At 45.5% G+C, this 19,099-nt stretch overlaps 1 protein-coding gene across 6 annotated transcripts in view; it reads left to right on the forward strand.

Moving 5' to 3' along the window:
* The first annotated feature begins 464 nt into the window (after positions 1 to 464).
* Positions 465 to 19,099, forward strand: part of FN1 (fibronectin 1) — a 52,559-nt gene continuing 33,924 nt past the window's right edge. For 5 of the 6 annotated variants that reach the window (XM_071434319.1, XM_071434321.1, XM_071434322.1 and 2 more), the window contains exons 1-13: positions 466 to 675; positions 899 to 1,027; positions 2,496 to 2,633; positions 4,492 to 4,623; positions 4,742 to 4,879; positions 7,240 to 7,398; positions 8,816 to 9,016; positions 9,645 to 9,824; positions 11,284 to 11,460; positions 12,284 to 12,436; positions 14,242 to 14,370; positions 15,894 to 16,037; positions 17,818 to 17,939. In XM_071434319.1, the coding sequence (XP_071290420.1) occupies positions 519 to 675; positions 899 to 1,027; positions 2,496 to 2,633; positions 4,492 to 4,623; positions 4,742 to 4,879; positions 7,240 to 7,398; positions 8,816 to 9,016; positions 9,645 to 9,824; positions 11,284 to 11,460; positions 12,284 to 12,436; positions 14,242 to 14,370; positions 15,894 to 16,037; positions 17,818 to 17,939 (1,959 nt within the window). In that variant the 5' untranslated portion in view covers positions 466 to 518. Of the gene's footprint in view, positions 676 to 898; positions 1,028 to 2,495; positions 2,634 to 4,491; positions 4,624 to 4,741; positions 4,880 to 7,239; positions 7,399 to 8,815; positions 9,017 to 9,644; positions 9,825 to 11,283; positions 11,461 to 12,283; positions 12,437 to 14,241; positions 14,371 to 15,893; positions 16,038 to 17,817; positions 17,940 to 19,099 lie in introns of all 6 variants that reach the window. The other variant, XM_071434320.1, reaches the window with a different exon arrangement.

Below are 19,099 nucleotides of genomic sequence, written 5' to 3' on the forward strand. Positions count from 1 at the left end.
GAGGGTGTTAAATTTATTTTGAATGGCATGCAATGACACCGATTTTTCCAAGCGAGGTGTGAAAGCTTTTAACCTTGAGTTCCCAGCAGTAGATAAAACATCACTGAGTTGCTATTTCCAACCCGTATGTTACACCTCACCTTCTCCCCTGTGCAGAACATTACTCCTCCTGAACGGAGCAGTATCCGCTTACAGGCAGCGCTGCTCCACGGGAAAAAAAAAAGAAAAGTTTGCCTCTCCCTTCAAAAAAAGCCATTTTGTTCAGCCAGATGTTCTACAAAATGGCACGGCCGCTGTGCTTGAGGGGGGCCGGGCCTCCCACCCCGGCGGGGCTCGGCGGGGCGGTGGCGGCCCCCGCCCGGCCCCCGGCGGCGCCGAGGCCAATGGGCGCTGGGGCGGCGGCGGCCGCCTCCTCCCGCCCAGCCCGCCCTATATAGCGCCCGGCAGCGGCGCCGTGCCGTCCGTCGGGCTGTCCGTGCCGAGCCGTGCCGAGCCCAGCCCAGCCCAGCCGTGCCAGGATGCCGGGCCGCACCGTGTGGCGGCTGGCGCTGCTCGCCCTCTGCCTAGGGGCCGCGGCGGCGGGGGGACATCGCCGCGGGGCCGGCGGCAAGAGCCGGCGGCAGGCGCAGACCCAAACCACCTCGCTGCCGCAGGGCACCGCCGCGCAGGGAAAGCGTGAGTACCGCCCGCGGGCAGGGCAGGGGCAGGGCACGGCAGCGCCGGTGGCCCCGGGGCGCTTTGTCTGATTCCCCGAGCTCGCCCGTAGCCGCCCCTCGGCTCGGCGGACCCGCACACGTGTGCGCCCCGCGCCCTTTCCCTCCCGGCTGCTGCCCTCGGTAACGCCGAACTTTGCTTTCTCTACCCCCTCTGCGCCCCGTTCCTCCTCCTCTCCCCCCAGAGACCTGCTATGACAATGGACGGTACTATCAGATAAACCAGCAGTGGGAGCGCACTTACCTGGGGAACACTCTGGTCTGTACCTGCTACGGTGGGAGCCGAGGGTTCAACTGCGAGAGCAAGCCCGAACGTAAGTTTGGTGGCCCCTTTTGTCTGCGTCGAGACCCCAGCGCGGCTTTTGGTGCCGAGTAAGCCAAGCCTTGTACGAGTTAGGGCTGGCAGCCCAGGCTTTCCACTGAAGTTTGGTACTTAGGGTCAGTAATGGGATCTACACTCAATTACACTGAAGATCTGGCTTGGGATTTTTAAGAAATGCTTTTCATTAGCGATGGGCCTGCCACCAGAACCCTGAGCCAAACATCACTCATCTCTCTGGAGGATTGGATCTAAACATTAATTTTGGAGCCAACCTCTTCTTTATAATGAACTGAACTGACTCCTGGACTCGCATTGGGAAGTTCAAATCTGGAGTCACTTTGCAGCTCTGGCTCTGCTCTGTTTGATTGCTTCACCCCAACTTTTCATAGCTGTGCAGTGTCGTCAGCTTGTTTAAAAATATTTCAACTTAGAACTTTCCACAGCCTCCCGGCCGTGCTGTGAGCTTTCTATAATTGAGTGTAAAATGAGATTGTTTAGTCTGTGCAGAAAAAGTTTAGGGAACAGAAAGAAGTTTAAATGTGAGGTCTGCTGGAGGATGAGTCTCTCCAGGATTCGGTGTAGTTCAGTTTATCAGATGCAATCTATCTGTATTTATTGGTCTGAAGCCACTGGTTAGCCATAATTCCTTTATGTTGCTCTGGAGATAGGAGAGATGAAAAGCTGGTTCCTGGCTGATAGTGTTCATGTAAGACAGATGTGAGCATCTCAGCCATCTGTTCTGCATGGTTTGTGTGCTGTCTGCCTCACGACTGGAGTATTTTAAGGGGTACTCTGTCCCCTTACTCCATAAAAGAGGCTTCAATCTACTTTTTCTTCCCCTGCAGAGATTCCCAAGTTTTAAGTTTTGAAGTCCAGTAGGAAGTTTTCCTTATGCCACAATGAACTTTATCTGCCCAGCAGTGTAGAAAGTTGTTCTGCTTCACATCTTGAGTCTGGTGGCAGCACTGATGTTCTGTAATCACTCACCTGTGCATCAGTGTGAACAATACAAAATGAGTGAACTTTGCTGTTGACTTTGGTGGGACTGCTGCAGAATTTGGGATTAATCTACTCAGTTTTTGCTAAGTCAGAGCGAGGAGGATTAACATGACAAAGCACACAGTTTCCAGGGGTTGTTTGCTCCCTCCTGTTGGCTTCAAACAGCTGGGATTGATGCTTTCAGGCATGCCTGCCATGTGCAACTTTTGGTTCCCTGAGGGAGGGAAAAAGAGGTTATTGAGGTTGTTGAGCATCATGGGGGCCTTGAGGGGGCAAATTTCACCCAACTTCCTCTCTGCTCTTTCATCCCATGAGGAAAGAGGAGACTGATAGGCATTCTTCCCCAGGATAAAAGGAGTATCCGTGTGAGGAGGCAAGGAATGTGTTTCTGTTGACTGTGCATGTTACTGGTGTGGTTACATGAAGCTGAATATTTTATTATATTTTTTTCTCCCTCATAGCTGAAGAGACCTGCTTTGACAAATACACTGGATCCACTTACCGGGTTGGGGAGACCTATGAGCGCCCCAAGGACTCCATGATCTGGGACTGTACTTGCATTGGAGCTGGACGTGGGAGAATCAGCTGCACCATTGCCAGTATGTAACTAAGAGCCTCTTCCTAGAGCTATTGTTCCTTAGAGTCATATTTTCCAGAGCAATTTACACACTATTCCCAGTGCCTGTTAGCTACAGTTGCATGGGGTTTAATCCAAAGCCCACTAAAGCTTTAAAATTAAAAGTCCTTGTCCCGTGTACATTTGCACAACCAAACTCCTCTTTTATTTAAGAGGTCAAGTGCTATGTGAGAAGGCATCGGCCAAAAATTACTGTTAGTGTCCAGCCATACAGGCTAGTAACTTATTATGTACTAGAGTGTGTTACATCTTCAGAGGTGCAAGTATAAAAGTAGTTTTTTGACTGGAGAAAAAGTCTGCTTTGCAGCTGGTGGGTCAAAATAACACAGTCAGCATTAATGGGACTACTCAGAATAAATGATAATAAATGAATGCTACCTGAGAGCCAGTCCTTCATCCTCCAGAAATGTCATCAACACTTGTCTCTAAGGGAACTGGGATTTGATATCCAGACAGCAGCTTAACATGTTTCTGCAACTCCTTTTTCACTAGCCTGACCCATACTTTCCTCTTGCTCTTCCCTCTCTTCCCTTGGTCCTTTCTCCCCAGCTCCTGTTTCACATCTCTGTCTGGAAATCCTTTCCTTATTGAGTCACTGAATTGTTCACAATTTCCCCTTAGTTCATAATTGGACTTTCTGTGAGCCCAGAGGAAGATTGCTGTGTGTCAGGATTTTTAGACTGAGATTTCAAAGTCTCTGAGGTACCTTTTGAGAAAAGTCTTGCTGTTAAAAGTATCCAGTTTCTTGTTTAAGACAAACATGCAGACCCTAGTAGTGTTGCCACAGAGGACTCGGAAACCAGCCATCATTGTAGCATGGGAAAAAAATAATGCATTAAATCTAACAAGTAAAGCTGGAACCCTTCTGAATTTAATGGCACTTTATTGGGCAGGGATGATAAGTGTTGTAAGAAAAAGAGTCAGTAAGGAAATTGCGAGTGTAAGAGCAGCCTTGTTTCCTCATCATCAGCCTGGTTTAGAGCTCACTGGAGAGTCTCACTGACTGCAACTGGCTTTGAATCAATCTTCAGAGCTCTGAGATTCCCTGCTTTCACAAATGAGCCCACAAAACATTTTACTGGCTCTTAATAAATGATGGGATGTGAGTGTTTTTTTCTTTTTTTTTTCTTTTTTCTTGGATTCTTCCAAAGAAACAAACCCAGTGTTTGCAAACTGCCCTGCACCGTGCTGCCCTCCCTCAGCCTAGGCTGCCTCAGAGCTGTGGGGCACTGCTGGGTGGGAATCTGCCTTTCCAGGGCAGGCTTTCCAAACCTCAAAAGGGGTTTGATTTCCCACTAGGCTGTCACAAAAGAGGTCTGATTTCCCACTGGGCTGTCACACCAAGCACCACATGCTGTCCTGGCCACCATGTCCCTCATGAATGGCCACAGAGAAGCCCAAGTGGCGCTGCCTCAAACAAGATGGAGGCAAACCCTCTCTCGCCAGCCCTCAGCCTGAGGGCAGGGCCTGAGGGAGAAACAGGGCCTGAGGGAGAAACAGGGCCTCATCACTCCCTGGCATTCCCTTTTCACCAGCCAGGCTTTGGCTGGGGTTTGGAACATGGAGAAGTTACCTGAGGGAAGAGGACAGGGCATGGGAAGTGCAGAAAATAGTGGGCTCCCTCAGAAAATGGTGGGAAATGTGGAGCGCCATTTTACAGGCCGAGGTTCCCCCTCATTCTCCTCCGGGTCCCTCCTCCTTCTTGCTGCCCCTTACCCCAGCTGACCCCCCTTTGCCCCTGGCCAGATGGCCCTTACCTTGTCACCACCATGCTGTCCCTGGCGTGTCCCTCACCTCATCTTCCCCTTGTGCCACCACAGATCGCTGCCATGAGGGCGGCCAGTCCTACAAGATCGGCGATACATGGCGCCGGCCCCACGAAACGGGCGGCTACATGCTGGAGTGTGTGTGCCTGGGCAACGGCAAGGGCGAGTGGACCTGCAAGCCTGTGGGTGAGTGGCTGCTCCTTCCTTCTCCCTCAGGCCGTGTGGGCCCTTTCTCCTCATCCTCCCTGAGGTGTCCCCGTGTGGGAATGCCCTGGGTGGGCTCTGATCTGCTTTCCCCTCACAGCTGAGCGATGCTACGACAACACCGCCGGGACATCCTATGTGGTGGGAGAGACCTGGGAGAAGCCTTACCAGGGCTGGATGATGGTGGACTGCACCTGCCTCGGTGAGGGCAGCGGCCGCATCACCTGCACCTCCAGAAGTAAGTGCCAGCCTACACTTTATTTAACTTACTTATTTTTTTATTTTCCTGCTTATTTTCCTGGGAAAGGAAAGTTATTCCTTCGCCTGCCCTGTGCAAGTACCAGTAGTTTGAGAGGGACGGGCGTCCCCTGAGGAATGGCGGGAAGTAGATGAGGGGAGAGAGGCCTGTGGTGGTGCCTTGGTCACCATTTGCAGTCTGGGAACACTCCCCAGAGCTGGTCATTGGTGCTGGGACAAGGGTGCCTGGATTATTTGGGGATTTAATCTCATGGAGAGAGAAAGGTGTAAGGAATCTTTATGTCAGCTGAGCCACAGCCAGGCATCTCCCAGGAAATCAGGGAAATGGCTTGGCCTGCAAAATGGCAGAGCATTTAGCCCAGGATGTCCATTTCTGTGCTTTCAAGGAGCCTTCTGAGGGACAATTGAGTGGTTTTTAAGTAAAATACCCTTTCCAACAGCAGGATCTGCAAGATTAAAATATTTTCTTACTTCTTTCTCTCTATTACTATTTAATTTATTTGTTAGCTAAACCAGGATTTGTTTTGCCTTCTCTATCATCTCACCTATCACTTTTCCCACCCCATTTCCTGCTCCAGCAGCACAGGTGATTTTTTAGAAAAAGTTTTTGCATCATTATGGGAGATTACCGTAAAGACTCTATTTTATTTGTATTTGCAGAGCAAACAGGACTTTTAAAACCCAAAATCTTGCTTGTTTATTGACCTTCTGTTCCAGTCCTGTTAGCTCTACCAAAGACATTACTTCTGTCTCGGGTTTACACCAGTTGCCTCAAGAAAATTTAACTTTGTACCTTACACCTTGGTTATGCAAGGTTTGAGAAACTCTTCTGTAGCCTTTCAATTGCCTCATATTCAGTTGCCTTAGGGCACACAAATAATGGATTTTTGCTGATATAAACAGCAGCCTTGATGATATAAGCAGCAGTAAAGTATAAGACATTAAGGAGGGTTGAGATGAAAATGGAAGATCTGGAGAGAGCTGGTCAAGAAATAAGCTATAAAAATCAACCCAGCCTTGACAATATTAAGTCTGTTAAAGACATGTGGGGGAAAATCATTAGCTGTCAAATGGGAATGAATAAAACAGAATGTGTTGTTTGTGAATTTTGGAGGACTTATTACTACTAATAAAATGCATTTGGCAGTAGCTTTCTTTCCATCACTCAGGTCTGTGCAGTTGTATGATGGGGGAAATTGCAGTATAAGGAGCTGTTCATTTTTCATTTTGTTTTCCAATTACATTTGAATAGAGAAATTCAAATTTATGTCTATAAAATGATACCTCTAGCCCACAAAATGGCATTACTCTTCAAGTGTGTGCTGCTGTTATATATCTTTTATGGCCAGCATTTTCCAGAATCACAGCTGGTTGCTTCCATCACATTTCAGCTTTTCATTGAGAAGTGTGTCCATTAGACACATTTTTTTCACATTTGCAAAATTGCATGAAGAATACCTCACCAATTTACCATACTTCTGGCAAATGCCCAATTTCTGGTCATTCTAGCAGTGTGAATCTACATTCACAGTGTTTTCTACATTCACATTCTGTCCCATGTGCTCTCTCAGTGGCAATCTGGCTTAATGCGTCTGTCCTTCCACAGTTCTTCATAAATCCATGTTCATTGATCCATGATTATATTTGAGCCACTGTATCAAGTTTCCCTTGAATAGGAAGGTAAAATGTTGTAATGGAAGAAGAACTAGTTAATCCATGTGGATCTGGCATCCAGACAAAAGTAGTTTGTTGTGCTGTCCTTTGAACCCATTTGCTCAATTCACTGGGGGCTGTGGGTTATTAAAGAGATTTAGAAAGTCTGGTACTCCTGGTATTACTTGAGCAGCTTGTATTAACTCCTCTGCAGCTTCATGCAGGCTTCTTTTGAAAGAAATGGGATTTTACATGTTGACCTCAAACAGGTTTTAGTCCCTTCCAGATGAGAGAGAACCCTGAACTTGAAATGTACCGTCTGTGTATAGTATGAAATGACCAAGCTGTAAAGACTCCTGTTTTTTTCTAAAAAGACAAAAAAGGGTCATTAAAACAAGATAAGCTTTAAAGGTGTGTGCTGGACAGGATGAGTTTAGAATGGCTTTAAAAAGTTGCTCATTTTGACAATGGCTGCAATGTGAAAGCACAGTTCTGGAAGTGAATGGAAATCTTTCAGGATTTTGGGATGCTCTCAGCCTGTGCAGTTTAGTGCATGCAGGAATTGCAGTAGTGGGCTTTAGAAAGTGATGTGGACCTTTAATTCAGGCTTTAGTGGATGAGCTTGTTTGGTGGAGTGCTGGAAGCTGCCCAGTGCAGGCCCAGCTGAGAGTCCTGTTCCTCACACAGATCGCTGCAATGACCACGACACCAAGACTTCCTACAGAATTGGAGACACCTGGAGCAAGAAGGACAACCGTGGCAACTTGCTGCAATGTGTCTGCACTGGGAATGGCAGGGGAGAATGGAAGTGTGAGAGGCACACGGCCCTGCACACCACCAGCACTGGTAAGTGGCACATCATGTCATGGAGCATAGGGAAGGGGAAGAGGAATGGCTTGTTTTGACATGTCAGGGCTTGGTGTTGAGTTGTTCCATCCTAATTCAAGTATTTTGGAGTCTTGTCTGGGAAAGATCAGCAGCAAAGAGGGCCAAAGTTCAGAAGATGCTCCTTGTTAGTGCGTGTGGAGATAAGATTAATTGGTACCTTGTTTCCATGCAGAAGTGGGGCTGGCACATACAGATGGGATTGCCTGCACAATCACAGGGCAGTAAATCACATCCAGGGCCCTGCATCCACAGGAACTATCTTTGTCTTGGGAGCATGGCACTCCAAGTTAATGTTTGAACTTTATGTATTCCCCTCAGGGTAACTTTCTTGAAATGTCCTTTATTTAAACCTCACTGAGACCATCTGGTTTCTTTGACATGATAAATACACCTACTAATGGCTGAGCTTTAAAAACCCAAAAATGTCAAGGAATGTATACAATGCTGTTTAGTATCTGTACATGAGATAGCTTGTAATTTTGGTATGAAATATTGCCTAGTTTACGGGTAGCATATTTTTTCTGCCCAAGGTTTACCTCTTCAGCTCCTAAATTCTTTTTTCTGTCATTTTAAGGATCTAGGTTTCTTATCAGTGAGTGCAATGTAGAACTTCTGTTTTCCTGCAGTGCCTGCACTAAATTTTTCTTGGTAAATGACCTTTAACAGTTTGGTACCATCAGGTTAACTTAAAACTCTCAGAAGGTCTAAACTTCAAAATGAGTAACGCTTCAAGGATGACAGTATTTTCAAGGGTTTCCATTATTACTTCCCCTATTTCAACAGAGCTGAATTTTTGGGGGTTCCTGTGGGAATCATTAGGAAAAATTCATATGATGTACACAAAACCAAGCCTCTTTGTCTCTCAGTATTATTTCAAATGGTAATGTGCTAAAAACTTTGATTCAAAGTTTAAAAATTGCTGAGTAAAAGAATACATTTTGAATTTATTCTTCTTGTTTCTCAATGAAAAATTCAAAATTAATCTTTTTTGCCTTATCTCCCTACTCCCTTGGTAATTTTTATTCTCTTGTCACTGATCTTGATTTTTCTATTCTACATTTCCTTCAACTAATTTTTTTTCCCTAAAAAAATTGTTTTCTAAACAATTCTACGAAAAAAGACTTTCTAAATGCTTTCTAAAGCCACTCTACAGGGTTGGCAGCCAGAGGCTGTCATTAGCAGAGAGGGGGAGTCGTTCTTCTAATTTTGAAATTTGCAAAGTGGAATAATTAAGCCGCGTCTCGGGAAGCTTAAGAGTGTCGTGCCTTCCATCTGCTGGAGTGCCTGAGGTTTTATTATCTCAGCACTTAATGGCAGCCTTCTGTTGCTGAGCTTTGAGTGCCACATGTCCCTTCTGTGCCCCGTTGTGCTGCAGGCTCTGGCTCCCCCAGCATCACGAACGTGCAGACGGCGCTGTACCAGCCCCAGCCGCAGCAGCCCCAGCCCCAGCCCTACGGGCAGTGCATCACCGACAACGGCGTCGTCTACTCCGTGGGCATGCAGTGGCTCAAGACACAGGGCAGCCAGCAGATGCTGTGCACCTGCCTGGGCAATGGAGTCAGCTGCCAGGAGATAGGTATGAGCTGATGTGAGGTCTCTAGGACTGTCCTGTGGCTTAATTTCCAAGTAGAACCCTTGGTGTGCATGTCAGAAGTATCCTCTGACAAAGATGTACTGGAGAAAGGTGCAAGGTGGCAAAGAAAACGTTTGGTTGTTTGAAGCCTGGTTGTTTAGGGCAGCAATGTTTCCCAGTGAGCTGTATATAACCTTCTGAGGAGGAAACAGAGCCCTTGGGGAGCAGCATTGTTCATGTGTGTGTCAGAAATATCCTCTCAAGAAAACATGCTGCAGAAAGGTGCAAGGTGGGGATGAAATGTTTTGGTTATTTGAAGCCTTGTTGTTTAGGGCAGGAATGTTTCCCAGTGAGCTATTTATAACTTGGTGCGGGGAAACAGCGCCCTTGGGGAGCAGCATTAATAACTTCATTCAAATGGAGCTGCAATAATATATGTTTGGAAAAGAATGTGGAGCAATGCCACAGCTATGGAGCTGTCTCTTGGTGTGTATTGGCTCGGCTCCTTGGCAGTCAGTGTGGGTTCCCAGCAGCCAACAGCTTGGCCTGGAGGGACTGTTGCTGTTTTAGAGCCCTGAAATTTGTGAATTGCTTTACACTGCAGTCTAATGCTGTGATTGTCTTTCTGAAGCCGTGACCCAAACGTACGGTGGCAATTCTGATGGAGAGCCCTGTGTGCTGCCCTTCACCTACGATGGAAGGACCTTCTATTCCTGCACCACCGAAGGGCGCACGGACGGGCACTTCTGGTGCAGCACTACTTCCAACTTCGAGCAGGACAGGAGATACTCCTTCTGTACCGAGCAGAATGGTGAGCTCAATTCACAGGGCCTGCACATGCATGTCACCCTGGTGGAGGGATGGAGGAGGGAGCAGAGGACACAGGAACAGGCTGCCTGACCAATTCCAGCAGTCTGGAAGGACTCAAGGCAGCAAGGCAGTGCTGTGAATGGAGGGCTGCCTGGTGACAGAGTGCTTGTATGCTCTTGGTGTTTTTGGAGGGTGCTGCAGATGCCCCTTGGAGTCCTGTTCTCTGAGCTGACCTTAGAATGGGAGTACCTGGTCATGGAGCTTTGGCCCAAAGGATGCTTATCTTTGGCTTTGCTTGGGTGAATTGCTTCAAGAAATGTCCATATTAGGCTGCAGAGAGGAGGATGTCCATGGAGTACAGTTTGTGCAGTCCTGTCACTCCCTCCATCCTGGCTGTCTAGCCAGGCTGCCATATATAGCAGTGCTCTTCATGTGATTTGTGGTCACTGATCAGGAGCTGGGGCATGACTAAGGCAGCAGCATTGCCTCTTGTCTGTGGATGGTGAGTGTTCACAGCACAGATCTGTCTACCTGTGTCATTGCACTTCCTGGAGCGCCTGTCAGACATCCATGGAGCAGTGTCCAGGCAGCTTCTTGAGATCTGACCTTGGAAAGAATATTTCATGTTCCCACATGAAAATACTGCTTCTTACACTGCATAGACACTTTCTTTAAAATTCTGTTCTACTTTGGTTGTTTTTTCCTGATAAAAGTCAAACCTTTTTCTGCAGCACTTATGATACTTTATTTTTACAAAAAGAAACTAACACCCAAAAAAACCACCCAAACACTGTCCCTGTTCATGTACATGTTCATGTTTTAGAGAGGCTTCTTGTGGTACACTGTGGAAAAGAGAAATGTGATATAGAAAAATCTCAGTAGATGTCTTGTTGTTCTCTAATATTTGTAAAGCAGAGTTGCTCAAGAGGTGATTAGTTCAGGTAGATTATTACAGCCCTCTTTCCACTGCTGCTTGCAAAACATGAAGCTTCCAGCCTGCAGAGGGGTTTTGACTTGTCCTGTTGTACATAACTGAGCTGTAACCCTTTCCTGAGGGTGAAGGCTTCCTTAGAGCTGAGGGGCACCACTGGGAAATGGCTTCAGAGATAATGCAGGTATGCTGAGAGCTGTGAGTTTATTTCATTCCCTAGGCCTTGGGAGAAGGCATTTACAAAGCTACTTCCCAAGCACAGTAAGCTTTGGTTTTCCCTGTTTCCTGGGAATTCCCATGGCTGGCTCTGCAGCTCATTCCAGAGCAAAGCTTGAACTGAGCTGACCTCATGCAAAGCTTATGTTTCCACATCTGAATTAATTAAAGCCAAGAAAAGAGGCCTGTGGACTATATACAGGGCACACATGGGAAAAAGTAGTGCGAGAGCTTTGTTTTCCAAGCTCTTCCATGCATGCTAAGAGAGAGTGCAGGCTGAATTTGCATCTGTTCCCTTCATTTTTTTGTACAGTTTTGGTCCAGACACGGGGTGGCAATTCCAATGGTGCTCTGTGCCACTTCCCCTTCCTGTACAACAACCGCAACTACACCGACTGCACTTCCGAGGGACGGAGGGACAACATGAAGTGGTGTGGAACCACAGAGAACTACGATGCTGACCAGAAGTTTGGCTTCTGCCCCATGGCTGGTAAGGCTGAGAGCCATAAAGGGCTCATGGAGCACCTGGTTCTTTGAGCTGGAAAGTGAAGATCTCTGTTGTTGGTCAGATATTGATGACTTCTAATGAGTCTCAGCCCAAAGCCCTTTAAGGCATTTCTGAAGTTTTCTTTTGTCCTTTTTTTCCCCACTGACCACCTCTAGCAGAGATTTAGCAGTGCCAGGAGAAGGCAATTTTCATTACTTCTTTGCTACAAGCCAGTGGTAGGCATGCTCTTCAGCTGGTGTGAGTCCCTGATACTCCATGATACTAGTTAGTTTATTTTTCTTTTTTTAAATTAAACTATTTCTTTACTCCTCCATACTCTGTCACAAGTAATAGTTGTCAGTAGAAGTTATTTTTGTCAAATCTTTTGGTGAATTTAACTTACTTTTTTGTTGTGAGACTTGCTGGAGTTTACTGTTAATTTTTTTCTTGTCTTTCATCCACTTCTTCAGATAATGTTGGGTGCTTGGAGTTTTTCCTATAAGTTTCTCTGATACTCCTTGTAATTCTGATTTTGAGTCCTTCTACAAAGTTAAGAATAGAACCAGTTCATAAACTAATCCAACTAATTTTGCACAGGATTTTGCAACAGTAGATACTTCTACAGCTGAAAACTTCAGAATTTTATACCATCAGATCTGCTGGTGTAGATCTGCTGGAGAACCTAAATTTGAGTGTGTGCCTAAAATTTCCTTGTTAAGATGCAGAAACTACTACCTGGTATGAAGGGGCATTGCAAATGGTCTCAGTCCTCAAAATCTTGTAAATTCTGGCCTCATGAATATCCTCTTGCTTTCTTCTCACCCAGCCCATGAAGAAATCTGCACAACCAACGATGGTGTCATGTACCGTGTTGGGGACCAGTGGGATAAGCAGCATGACATGGGCCACATGATGAGATGTACTTGTGTAGGAAATGGCCGTGGAGAATGGACCTGCATCGCCTATTCACAGCTCAGAGGTACTGAATTTCATGTTGGCATCACCACCTCAGTCAAAGTGGGAGGTGGGAGAACTTGGTATTCTTTTCTGTCATTTTGGGCTCAAGCCCAGACTCAAGAACTGTTGTTTACTCCTTGGAGTAGTAAGGGGATTAGAGGAGCTGTGAAGTTCTTGTCTTGTTTATGTGCTGGAAAAGTATATTCCAGCCTTTACAGGCTCTGAAGCAGAAGCAAACGTTGATTGTCTTGATTGTGGTATCCCTCCCTCCTTTTGTCTGGTTTTAGGAGTTGGCAGCACTGTGATTTTACATGGAGCTCAGTATAGGCACCTCCCCACCTCAAGAACAGACAAAACTCCAGACTACTCTGAAGTTTGAAAGCAGAGCTGTTGTGTTTTATTGTTCTGCAGTGAAATTTTCAATTCCTTTGTGCTGGATTAGCCTTTTGCTGGCTAATCTATATGAAAGGCTGGCAGGAAAGCATGGAGATTACTCTTATTTATTTACTCATTTGTGTGAGTGGTCCAAGTGGAGAAGTACTTAAGCAATACCAAAAAAAGAAGACTTAAAAGGACAGACATTTGATCATCCTACAGCTAGCTCACAGCATTGGCTTCATGTCTGGAAAAGGCAGGGGGGTTGCTGTCAAGAGGCCAAGAAAGGACTCTTTTAACACCACTGCTGAAGTGGGATATAATTTATAGGGAAAGGCTTGCTCAAGGGCCTTGGAAGGGGTTTTTTAAACGTGTTCCCTTCAGCCTGAAAGGCACTGCTCAAAATTCTGGGCTGTGCATGTCCTGTTTCCACTTACACAGCTAGTTCTCTGCAGTTCTGTTCTGGAGTTGAAGTGGTCTTTCTTGCTGAGGAGAGGGTAGAGATACTTTGCTTTTTCAAAAGGCAAAGGTTATCTGAGTAGAGCTGTTTAAACCCAGCAGCCAGACTTTGGTGCCTGCAGGAGAGTCTGAGCACTCCTTGGTTTATCCAGATGCTGTGCCCATGGTGTGGGAAAATATGGAGAATAAAATCATGGGAATCATGGACTCACTTCCCCAAGGACAGCTGGTCCAGGATTGACTCCAGACCTGAACTTGGGTCTCTTGGGTCCCACTTAACAAAACAACTTGCTTCTGGGCTTGTTTTCATGTTTGTTTTGTCTTTCTGCTCCTTGCTGTGATTAGACTGGCTTTAGGAATTCTGGGCCAGATCCCAGATGGACATTGGACCTAACAGTGATACCATTGTACTACAGCATGGGGTCTGGTTACTGTCTTATGAGGGAAGAGTAAGCACCAGCAGCATCTTCTGTGTGTAAAAGATCAGCCTCTACCTTCAAATTACTACAGAGGGTAGCAGAGATACCCAGCAGAATATCACCATGAGGATGGCTGTACTTCTTCATTGTATCTTCATAAATTTGGAACAGCCCTTTTCTCCTTGTGTAGTTGCAGTGGTTTGAGGCTGAGGAGTTTCAGCTGAGATGTTCCTCAGAGGAGATGGTCGGAGTGTGGTGGCTTAGAGTTTTGTTCACACGTGGAATATGTCTAAATGAACAAAGAGGCAGTTCTGTAGCTGGATTGTGTCCTACAGACCTCTTTTCTGCAACTGTTTCTTATTTGTACAGTGCTGACAGGTGAACTTGGGAGCAGGGCTGTGTGTGCAGCACTGTGGAGGTCACAGAGTACAGAAAGGAGGGCTCCTCTCTGCCTTGGATGGAGCTGGTCATGGTCAGTCTGTGTGCTGATCCAGCAAGGGAATGATGTTCCAGGCAGAAGGGTTCTGTCTCAATGCTTAGACCCATTGCTGATGATCTCTCCTCTCTCCCCCAGACCAGTGCATTGTGGATGGCATCACCTACGACGTGAACCAGACCTTCCACAAGCGCCACGATGAGGGGCACATGCTGAACTGCACCTGCTTTGGCCAGGGCCGGGGCAGATGGAAGTGTGATCCTGTTGGTGAGTCACTGGCTGTCCCCCCTTGCCAGACACACTTTGTGCCTCTGTACAAACTGGCTGTGGTATGGACAAACTGGTGTGGGAGTTTGGGCCCAGTCTTTGTCCACTTTCTGTCCTGAATTGTACAAAAGCAAAACTAGAAGCTACACTGCATTTGCTGGAGGGTAAGTGAGAGGACATTGGTTAATTTAAGGACATATGCTTGGGTTATCACACCTGCCACAGGAGAACCACGACTGTGGCAAGCATATGGTGTAAAATGTAGCAGCTGGTGGTAGCAGGGCAGTTAGCCTCAGGCTGGGGTCATTTGGCTGGATTCTGGTACCTCAGCTGTCAGCTTAGCAGGGCTCTCAGCCTGAACACTGATAAAACATGCAGCTGGGCCCTGATGCTAGGATCAGTTTTCTTGCCTTTCTCTATCCTAAAATCTTTCAAAGTTTTCTCCCTGAACTGAGGAAGGGGCACCAGATATATATTAACTTACCTTGGACTGAATTGATTTTTTGGCTGCCCTTTGTTCTAGCAAAGAGAGAAAGCTCAGGATGAGAACACATGTTAATAGTGCTCTGGAGGTTACCTAAAACCATCATGGTTCTCTGCAGGAAGGAGATTTCATGTCTTCTTCCTCCCTCCCCTTCTCTAGCAAACCTTGATTGGAAGATAAGACCTGGCTGTTTGGTTTGCAGTTGCTAAGTCCAAGAGAGCTTCAAACTATTGCCAAGAAAATCTATTGAAAATTGCGATTTGTGAAGCTCTGCTTTATTAAGAGTAGTATCTGTACGTGTTTACTCAAGGAACATAGATTGTAAAGCTCCTGAAAATTACTAGTTTGAAGAAGGGGGTGGGGGGATGATTTCAGCTATCTGTATAAGTGAAATTAAATTTTAATTTTGTTGTCTCTCTCTAAACAAAGCTCTTATTTATCCAAGCAAACATAATGCTGGTTCTCACTGAAAATTTCTGTGGAGCCAGGCATACATGCAGTTGTCAGGGTAGAAAGTGTGCTGAAGTGCTGTACTGTGCTGTATTTACACTAATTCAGCTGATTTCAGGATCTGATCTGTTCCCCTTTGGTTTATACAATGGTAAATCTGGAAAGATTCTACTGAAAATAAAAACATTCTGGGGACTAGTAAAGCGTAAATGAATTCTGAAGGCAGGAGGAATTTTTGGCTTTGATCTCCTTGAGAGCAGCATGGTTTAGCTTTGGATGAGAGATGAAGTCAATTGGCCAGGGCAGAATTGAGCTCCAGAGTGGATGAAATTCTTTCTAGAAGGAACACTCCATTGAAATGCATCACAGCTGAATTAGCCCCCTAATACCCAACTTAAGACATGCAGTGCTATATTAAGAACCTTGATTTGAGACTCTAATTCTATTGCCACTTTATGTGCCTATATTTTCAGTGCTGCATTTCTTTGTGCAAAAAGGGGGGACTTTCTTTGCTTTTGGGACTATTTTGTAGATAACCCACTGTGGTTTCAGTAACACCCAGTGTGAACTGTCCCTCTTGTGCCTCCAGACCAGTGCCAGGACTCAGAAACCCGCACATTCTACCAGATTGGAGACTCCTGGGAGAAGTATGTGCATGGGGTCAGATACCAGTGCTACTGCTATGGGCGTGGGATTGGAGAGTGGCATTGCCAACCTCTGCAGACCTACCCAGGTAAGAAACACAACAGAGAATGATCTCACCTGCTGAGTGAGACCTGAGGAAGAGCAGCTTCGCACCCCTCACCTGTTCAGGTTTCTGTACTGAATGCATTTTGGTTTCCTTTTAAAGCAGAACAGGTTCTCCCTGTCCCTTGGCAGACACAAGCAGTCATCAGGGGTTGATAAAGAGGGGCTCAGGCTGTTTGCAGCTATTCCTAAGGCCAGGGTTAGTTCAGAGAATGACCCTCAGTGCACACAACAGCTTGGGTTTACATTGCCTCCTGGTATTTAGTGATATCACACGTGTGATCTTCAGCTTATATTTCCTGAAACTCACATGTGTGATTCTTCCTTTTCCACTTATTGCAGAAGCAAAATCCATCATGGAAGAAAATGTTTTTCCCGTTCAGTGCCCCAAAGACATTAAATATTTGAACTCTTGTTTGTCCAGGCAATTCCAGGAACTCTATAGGAATGGGCAATGCCTGTTTGTTGGTTGTTCAGCTTCAGTTCCCTGAACAGAACATGAGGGGAACTTCTGTACTTTCCTGTTCAAGGTTGCAACTGCCACTGTCTTAATCTGAATAAGATGAAATATTAAGGCTTGCTGAGCTTCATTTACTCCTGTTGGACTGCTTAAACAAACATCTCCCTGAGCTATGTGAAATATGCATGCCTCCAGCCTGGAGACTAGGCTTGGGGCTGCTTTAGACACAAGAGTGACTGAAAATGTGTAAATAAACCAAATCTAATGTTTCTGAATGTAGGTTTGGGGTTAGGTGAGCTTTGAAATTTTCTGCCTGTGGGCACAAGTTTGTTTTTCTAGAAATCCTGTTAAATGGGGAACACGTATATATGTTACATGGTTGTCCAAATAAATTATTATTAGAAATGTTGGGAATGGGGTGAGGGTGCAGCTATTTAATGGCTTAAACACTTTTCTGCAAATTCCAGGGATCTCTTTGCTGAGATTTTCTGAGAACTAACATGAGGACAGTGCTGCTGAGTGTTCAGTGACACCTCCCCAGTGAGCCCAGGTTCTCTGAAAAGACAACCACAGGATCATAAAACGTGTCCTCCTCAATCGGAGAGCTTGTTGGAGGAAATAGGCCTGAGCTGACCTAGCTGCATGCATTCAATAGTCCTAAGCATTAGAGCACTGCAGAACTTGTATTTTCATTGGTTCATGGACCTCTTTTGTCTCAGGACTTCCACCTACCCTTCTGGTGCGGTTTGTGTCCAGAAGAAATGTCTCACTTATCTGTGGAGTCCTCTGCAGAGTCAGGAAAATTCAGTGTTTCAAATGAACTGATTGAGAAATTTAGTAAAATAGTAGAAGATTAGTGTCTATTTTCATGGTATATTCAGTGGCAGACCAGAAATTTTCCCTCACCATGCTGCGTGATTAGACCTGGATTTGGCAGATGGTTTTTATCAGCTTCCCTGCTCCATTTCAGAAGATATTAGTAAAGAAAACAGTTATTTGCTGAGAAGTTCCCCCTGTCTCTTTGAACAGCAAGGCTTTGCTTTGCAGACTTTTTTTGTACTAGACCTCTCCCATTTTCCATTTGATTGGTAGCTTACAGGAAATGGACCTAGAGGAGTGCACATTAGCTTCCCCACAGAATTTATTCTTACTCACTGGTTTTCTAGGTAGCAATGAAGGATAGAAAGACAATAGAACTGATTTCCCATGTATAGAAATACCATGCCAGCCATGCAGCTTTCTTGCTTTTTGATGACTCCATAACATCCTCAGCAAGTTAAAACCAGCAACTCTTTTTTTTTTTCAGGCTCAACTGGACCTGTTCAGGTGATCATCACAGAGAGTACCAATCAGCCAAACTCCCACCCCATCCAGTGGAATGCTCCTGAACGATCTCACATCACCCAGTACATCCTGCGCTGGAGACCTGTGAGTGCCACATCTGTCATAATTTGTTCCTCAAGAGAACTTTATTTGGCTTTTTCTGGTGTCTGAAAGAAGTGGCTGACACAACTTCAGCAAACTTGAGTTGCTTATTCAGTGTCTTTGGCCTCTTGAGGTCAACAGCTACTCTTGAGCATCAAGGAGAGCCAATGCTATATAAACACTTAATGTTTTCTTGCCCAAATTTCACTGGTTGCTGTGTTTATAAAGTATTTTATTAAACAAAGCACTAGTACAGCAAGCAGACAAGTTTATATCCTTAGGAATGTAAATCCTTGTGGAAGCTTCTTCATCCAAAGAAATGCTGTTTTAGTAATATGTGCATATCCAGAGACTACCGGGATACATTTTACTCTGTTAATGTGGAGGTAAAAATGACTAGGATATGAAGTCATAAACAGCTTGTGTAGGATTAAATAAACAGTCACTCCCATCTTCTCCAACATCTAAACCAAAACTGGTTAACCACAGCTCATTGGCTGGTTCCTCTGTGAGGAATGATTTGGTTTAACCAATGCAGATGAGCTGTCTTCCAGCTCCCCTGAGTACAGCTTCACAAAAGACCACTTAATGATTAAGAGCATTAGTACCTCAATGCTGCCTGTTATTAAGAGAACAATAAAGGCCCTGATCCAAAGGCACTCAAGTCTTTTTACTGATTTCAGTGTATCTTGGATGAAGGCCTGAATGAAATGGACTTTAAAGCATTGGAGTACAAACCTCAGAGGATGGAGCATTATTTTAAAGCTTCCCATAGAGTTCAAACACAGGGTAGAAGGAAAGAACCTCTCTGTATATTGTTTTCAGATGATGGCTTAGAGTGTTATTATGAACAGGCTTCAAAAGTATCTTTTCCAGCCACTACTTCATGCTTTGCTGTGCTTTTGGTGAAGGAATGAGTTGAATTTATAACAAGTAATGCTCCTTTTAAAGGGTAAAGTTCACAGCTAGGTTGTTTTTAGTTTACCCCTGTAAAACCTAATAACTCAATGCCATTGGTCCTGCTTCTTGGCATACTTTTTTCATCTCCTTTGACTTGATTCTGTCTGTGCACTAAAGCCATTCAAGTCACACCTGTGTTTGAATATCACAGTGAGTAGTAACCACACAGCAGGTTAGGACAGTAGATTGCCCTGCCTGCAGCC

This window comes from Agelaius tricolor, unplaced genomic scaffold, assembly GCF_023055355.1.
Source record: "Agelaius tricolor isolate 1412-34295 unplaced genomic scaffold, bAgeTri1.0.p SCAF_10, whole genome shotgun sequence".
Classification (NCBI taxonomy): domain Eukaryota; kingdom Metazoa; phylum Chordata; class Aves; order Passeriformes; family Icteridae; genus Agelaius; species Agelaius tricolor.